The sequence below is a fragment of the Ostrinia nubilalis genome, chromosome 27 (genome assembly GCF_963855985.1).
Source record: "Ostrinia nubilalis chromosome 27, ilOstNubi1.1, whole genome shotgun sequence".
Classification (NCBI taxonomy): Eukaryota; Metazoa; Arthropoda; class Insecta; order Lepidoptera; family Crambidae; genus Ostrinia; species Ostrinia nubilalis.
In genome coordinates, this window is record NC_087114.1 from 7516465 (window position 1) to 7524011 (window position 7547).

At 45.1% G+C, this 7547-nt stretch overlaps 1 protein-coding gene across 1 annotated transcript in view; it reads left to right on the forward strand.

Annotated features, from left to right (window-relative positions):
- Window positions 1-4190, forward strand: part of LOC135084809 (uncharacterized) — a 37775-nt gene extending 33585 nt beyond the window's left edge. Inside the window, exons 17-19 of the mRNA XM_063979549.1 lie at window positions 2079-2156; window positions 3259-3366; window positions 4074-4190. Coding sequence (XP_063835619.1) covers window positions 2079-2156; window positions 3259-3366; window positions 4074-4190 — 303 coding nt within the window. The remainder of the gene's footprint in view (window positions 1-2078; window positions 2157-3258; window positions 3367-4073) is intronic.
- The last annotated feature ends 3357 nt before the right edge of the window (window positions 4191-7547 follow it).

Consider the following 7547-nt stretch of genomic DNA (forward strand, 5'->3'; position numbering starts at 1 on the left):
CTGCGCTGTACCACCAGCTCTACTAATGCGGGCTTGTGAACCCTCCGGTGAGTCACAGTGACCCAGCACAAGTCACAATCATCCAGCACCAAATTACCCGCCGGTGGGTCACAGTGACCCAGCATAAGAGTACCGGCCGGTGAGTCACAGTGACCCAGAACGATAGGTGGCTCGTTGCTCCTGGAGCCCTACCCTGCGCTGTACCACCAGCTCTACTAATGCGGGCTTGTGAACCCTCCGGTGAGTCACAGTGACCCAGCACAAGTCACAATGACCCAGCACCAGATTACCCGCCGGTGGGTCACAGTGACCCAGAACGATAGAAGACCCGTTGCTGCCGAAACCCTACCCTGTGCTCTACCACCAGCTCTACCAGTGTGGCCTGGTTTACCTTCCGGTGAGTCACAGTGACCCAGCATAAGAATACCGGCCGGTGGGTCACAGTGACCCAGCACAAGTGAGTCACAATGACTCAAAACTATAGGTGGCCCGCTGCTGCCGAAGCCCTACCCTGCGCTCTACCACCAGCTCTACCAGTGCGGCCTCGTGTACTCTCCGGTGAGTCACAGTGACCCAGCACAAATCACAATGACCCAGCACCAGATTACCCGTCAATGGGTCACAGTGACCCAGCACAAGTCACAATGATCCAGCACCAGATTACCCGCCGGTGGGTCACAGTGACCCAACTTAAGAGTACCCTCCGGTGGATCACACTCACAGTGACCCAGCACTAGATCACCCGTCAATGGGTCACAGTGACCCAGCACAAGTGAGTCACAATGACTCAAAACTAGAGGTGGCTCGTTGCTGCCGGAGCCCTACCCTGCGCTGTACCACCAGCTCTACTAATGCAGCCTCGTGTACCCTCCGGTGAGTCACAGTGACCCAGCACGAGAGTACCCGCCGGTGGGTCACAGTGACCCAGGCCTGCTGCTGCCGTAGCCTGCCCCACCTGTACTACCAGCTCTGCCAATAATCTTGACTTGAATCACAATGACCCGCCGGTGGGTCACAGCAGAGTAAATACAAATGAGTAGGTCATCTTCATAGAAACGCACCGAGCGCTGTTTGAATGTGAGCGCGCCAATGTACGTATGCGGCGCGCACGCACACACCGACAAAATTCGGCGCAACCACGACTGGCTGCTACACCATAAAGTTAATATTCTCTCGGAATAGAGCAACAACCACGAGCTGTCAAACGAAACCAATTTTGCGTGTCACTGGTGTTTCAGTGTCGGGATTATTTCACTGTTTTGTACAATAGATTGAACACATCACGTTTCAGCACTTTTCTCGTAAACATCCACGATTTCATTGAAAACAAACCTGAAAACATATCAGAGTTCAAATTTTCATCGTGCCACTGCGTGCTTGTGAACTGTCAAATATTTCCAAACGGTTCTGTTTGACGTGACGGCGACGGCATCACGCATCTGTTTTTATCACATAGTGTTGCTGCTAGCAGGCCTGTTCATCTCCGCGAGTTTACTTTGAAAACAAAACACGCACGATGGCCCACCTACAGGATACTATTCGACAAGGCCTCACATACGAGCGAACATTGACTCACGCACGCGTATTCTTGTGTATGATGGAAGAAAATAAAGAAAATGGTGTACTAAATACTGTGCAGTATTTAACTGCCTAAATAATAATAAAAACACAGAATGTACTTTTTTAAGTTGCCTCAAGACACTGAGAGGTAAATAAGTAGTTAATATTATTCATGATAATTACTGCTAAATCCTGTATTTCCTCCGCCATTTTCCGCAGTTTGACACCTCACGTCACATCATTTTACCGAAGTCAGCCCTATAGCTTCGGCGCAGTGCCGATCACTGACGTTTGACAACAAAATGGTGCTTGACTCTTGAGACAGGCTAAATTACACCATATTGATAATGACATTGAGCATACATTTTTTTAAATACCTTCGCGAAGTAAAACTTCTGTACGTAGTACTTATTATTATTCTGTGCTGCTAGTGACATCTCTATTCCGCTTCGCATATTAACTTTATGAGCTACACCAAGTATGATGAAGGAGAAATAACACTATAACTTTGTTTCCAGGTAATGCCGGCTCCCAGTCCGGTGTGGGCCCCGGAGCCCCGGCCCGCGCCCCCGCCGCGTCCTCACTGCAGTCGCGCCGTAAGTACATATAAAACTTGCAACATTTTGCCTTATGCCGTCCCAAAAATCATTTCAGCCATAGGACGTCCACTGCTGAACATAAGCCTCCCCCAATGCTTTCCATGTTACCCGGTTGGTAGCGGCCTGCGTCCAGAGCCTTCCTGCTACCTTTATGATGTCGTCGGTCCACCTTGTGGGGACGTCCCACGCTGCGTTTTCCGGTACGTGGCCTCCACTCCAGAACCTTGCTGCCCCATCATCCTATGTTCAGCAGTGGACGTCCTATGATGATGATGAAGGCAGATATATGGAGCAAAAATAGCAATGCTTGGTTTCTCGAAAACGATTCGTGTGTGACGATTGTAGTGTGCAGAGGTAGCAGTGTAGGGTTCCGTAGTTGTCCGTCGTTACCACAATATATTTCTGAAGCAAGCAATTACTTCATCTAAAGTCACTTTTCATATTTTCTTATAAGGAATTTTTACTGATTAAGAAATTGTATAATACATTAGTCAAATGACTATTACTCTTAAACTAACTGATCTATCTTAACCGTTATAGTTTTCCTTGAAAGTTCATGAAAAGTAGTATTATTACGAATTTTTCCAGATTTTTCAAGCCAACAGTTTAGTTTTTAGAGGGGGCGGGGGACGCCCTACACGAACAAAAATTGTCACTTTAAACTTTAATAATTAGCAAACAGATCCCTAAATGGAAAAATAGTCTTAGAAACCCCTAAGCCATTTTAAAAGACCTATCCAACCATGCCCCACACGATGGGGTAAAAGATGAAAAAAAATTCATCCCCACTTTACATGTAGGTGGTAAAAAATCCAAATTTTATTTTACCGTTTTGTCGGCGTGATTAATATACATACCTCCACAAAATTACAGCTCCCTAGTGCCAATAGTTTCCAAGCAAAACCTCGGACAGACAGACATATCGAAACTATAAGGGTTCCTTGTCAGGACTACGGAACCCTAAAAAGGAATTAGTACGCCATATCCAAATGTTTGTTTAATATGGTAGGGGCTACATTTTTAACATTGATTTAATATTTGTGATTTGATTTGATTTCATAAGACCTCGTTACTTATAGATGCTGATTGGTTGTTACAGTCACCCGCGAGACGTGACTCAGACGAGATAGCGGTGAAGATCCAGCAGATCAAGGAACAGATGGCCGAGCTGAATACGAGGGAGAAGGAACGAGGCACTTATAACAAGGTAGGCGAATTACTTGTGTGAATCACTACATAGTATAAAACAAAGTTGCTTACCTGTGTCTGTTCCTATGTATGCTTAGGGCCCTCGCCCACAGCGACTTTTTAACTAACGCGCGTTAGTCGCATTTGCAACGCACTACAGAAGTGATGCCAACGCGCTAGGCAGTGCGACTGCATCGCTAAAAAAAGTCGCCGTGTGCGAGGGCCCGGAGGAAACTACTTTTTTAATAGATAGAGTGATTCAAGAGGAAGGTTTATATGTATACTTAGCACCCGTGCAAAGCCGGAGCGGGTCGCTTAATAATAAATAAAATCGTTTCCAAAAATTCGAGAGCGGCACGGAAGGATGTTTTTGTGATGTCAAACGTCAGTGAGACTTCAGTGGGTCTAGACAAAGTGCAAATTATAATCGCAAACCAGTCGATAAGTGGTCGAAAAGCCCCTTTTTTGTATGGAGTTTTGACGGATTCGATTTTCGATTCGATCAAAAAGTGCGTTTTGTCTAGGGGGGCAGATGTGCTTCAGACTTGTCTTCACGTCGTATGTCACCCTTCCTTTGCCGCCCCCATACCTCAAAAACTGACTCAGTTATGCGACTCCGATTTTGATAAAGTATAAATAGAACCAACTGGAATCTTACATATTTTAATATCAACAGGAGTATAAGTGGAACTATTTTTGGAATCTCACACATTTTAATGTTAACAGGTCGAAAGCACATACAAAGGGCCGCCCCGGGAAGAGTGGCGCAAGAGAAACAACGGCAGCGGGATATTAGGCAACTACCCGCACGGCTTCCAGGGCCGAACTCGCTTTGAGGGGTAAGTACTCTTTGCTTTACCCGACTGCGCCAAGAGAGTTCATCGTCATCATCATTTCAGCCACAGGACGTCCACTGCTGAACATAGGAACATTGTTAAACAAATAAAATAAAAAATAAAATAAATAAATAGGCCTCCCCAACGCTTTCCATAACGAGTGACCTGTCCAGCTTTTAATGAGGGCTATCGTTTTAGCGCTCACCAGTTAGCGCCACTGTAGAGTAAGGTCCTGTCACTTGCTAGTAGCGAAGACAGTGGCGCCAACTGGTGAGCGCGAAAGTGGTAGGAGGACTATCGCAATGGCACTCATCAAGATGGCGCCACTGTAGAGTAAGGTCCTGTCACTTGCTAGTAGCGAAGACAGTGTCACCAACTGGTGAGCGCTAAAGTGGTAGGAGGACTATCGCATTTGCACTCATCAAGATGGCGCCACTGTAGAGTAAGGTCCTGTCACTCGCCAGGGGTGCCAACTGTTAAGTATAAAAACGATAGCCCTCATTGATCCACCATTAATGAGAGTTACTTAAAAAGGAGGGGGGGGGGGGGGGCACTTGGGCAGTTGAGACCATTAATGAGAGTGGTAGGCCTAGGATAAGCGTTTATCGCGCTATTTTATCGATTTTACGCGATAAGTCCATACATATTGATTCTACAACTAAAGTAAAGACTCAAGGCGGAGCGGAGCAGAGAAATGTTTCTATTCTTTTAATTTCATTTAACTGATTGGTTTGAACCGCCTAGGTGGAAACCAGGGTAGAATCTTAGAGGAAATTGTGCTTCTGCAGTGGAGACTGAATGACATGATAATGAAAACTCTCTATATTTTGGACTATGTCGTTGATAATAACACAGTAAAGCTTAACTCCTCCTCCTCCGTGGTTGAGGATTCCGGGTGAAGCTCGCTTCCACCTTCGGCCTGATCATCACTTACCATCAGGCGAGATACAGGCCAAGAGCTTCCTCGTTGTGGATAAAAAAAACCAAACCAACGCGTGCAGATCGCAACGCGGCGCGATCATAGGCCAATGGCAGGTCGCCTATTTAATTAACAGTGTGACTTGATGGGATTTTTTCCCAACGAGTAACAGTGTCATTCGTTTGGGTGACTCGTTGGGAACAAGCGATTTATGCCTATCACCTGCAAACTACACAGAAGTACATAAATAACATTATATTCTATTGTATTCTTTACAGCAGGCCTCCACACGACGATAGCCAGCTGACATCGGCTGCGCGCGCCATCGTCAACTCCATACGCAACATGCAGGCCAAGAACACCTGTGAGTTGTGTTTTATTATTGATTGTAAAGGGGTGTCCCAAAATTAACGAAACACCATCGTGTCCACGACGCCGATTTGAGATTCCAGTAGGTCTAAGATGCGCGCCGCGAAAAGCAGTTATCACGCCATTTTATCGATTTTCCCTCTCTATCTTGACTTGTTTTTGTAAGAACAGTGTGTTTGGCGTCTCCAACAGATCCTATCTCCCGGAATTTCTCAATTAATCTCTTCACAATTCACGAAGTGAAAACACTATTTTGACCATTTATTTTGTATGAAATTTTCGAATTGCGGACGAAGACAGGTTGTTCTATCGTGTAATGTTACATTTTTAGTAACCCTAAACTATCAGCTGTCGATTTTTTTTATTTTTAGGGTTGTCAACACTTTATTGCAAAAATGGTGGCAAATTTAAAAGTTGCGTTAATCTGGTTTATTACAGATAAATAAAACCCTTGAATCTGGTTTATTACAGATTTTTGATCCGGCTCGAAAGATCAAAAGTTTTATATTGCATTTGAGACGCGTTGCTCCCAATTTCAAATCTTATGGAACGTGAATGTTTTAAAAAATTCAACACTGATAACTTCTCTAATTTGCCCCAAAACTGACTCTTGCAGACCACGACAACCGGCGGTCGGACTACAACAGCTACCGTCCGGAGCGTCCGGACTACCGGCGCCGCGAGCGGGAGCCAGACGCCGTCCGGACGGAGCGTCCGGACGCGGAGAAAGAACCGCGGCGGTTCGAGCGAGCGCCGTTTCAGTACCGCGCGCCGTATGCCTTCAGACAGGTCAGTGGAATTTAAACTTTATTGCTCACTAAAGCCCGGTCCGTGAGCACGTAGAATTTTGTCTAATGACCCCTAGCTACCCATCCTTATCGCTCGCACGTAATTATATTGCTGTCGCGACTGTGCGACTGGCACCCGCAGTGAGTGTGCGAGCTCGATAGCAACATAATTACGCGCGAGCAATAAGGATAGGTAGCTTGGGGTCATTGGACAAAATTCTACGTGCTCACGGACCAGACTATAGCTTTCCGCCCGCGGCTTCGCGCGTGGACTACATTATCTACATATTTTACGGAACCCTATTTTTTTCCAATATAAAATTTAGCCTATGTTACTCGTGGATAATGTAGCTTTCGAATGGTGAAAGAATTTTTAAAAACGGTCCAGTAGTTTTTGAGCCTATTCATTACAACCAAACAAACAAAGTTTTCCTCTTTATAATATTAGTGTAGATTAGATTTAAGAAATACAACATTGGAATGAACACCTTTTCAGAACCGTCCGCTGTATGCTTTCAGAAGACAGGTTGATGTAATGTTATTTAGATCTTTATTGAACAGGCAATAAGGTACAAAATAGGAACTTAATACCAGCGAGCACCCTTTCATATCCGCGTGTCCTAAGTCCTACGTTACGTAGATCAGATTTTACCAAGTAATGAAGACTTTTATAGTGATCTGATAATTTTTAGAGGGATGGGCACTATCACATTTGCACTTACTATGGTGGCGCCACTGTTAAGTCATCTCACTCACCAGTGGCGCCAACTGGTGAGTGCTAATTACTACCGCGTCCTTCATTGAGATCCATTGGAAATTATGTTCAAATAAAATACAAATCTAATAATAGCTTAAAGTTAAAACTCACACCTCCTTTCTTCTCGTCGTCTCTTTCTTATCTTATCGTAAGGAGCGAGAGAGAAATATGCGATCATCAGGCCTTTCCAACGTGTGGACTAAATCTTCCATCTATACTAATATTAGAAATGCGAAAGTAACTCTGTCTGTCTCGCTTTCACACCTACCACTGAACCGATTTTGATGAAATTTGGCATAGAGATAGTTTGAGTCCTTGGAAAGGACATAGGATAGTTCTTATCCCGGTTTTTGAAACAGGGACGCGCGCGATAAAGGTTTTCTGTGACAGACAAATTCCACGCGAATGAAGCCGCGGGCGGAAAGCTAGTTTGCTTATAAATTAGAGGGTCGTGCTCCCGCAGTGGAGACCAAATGACCTGATGATGATCAGTCTACTCAATGATATGTTATTGTTGCAGATGACGCCCGG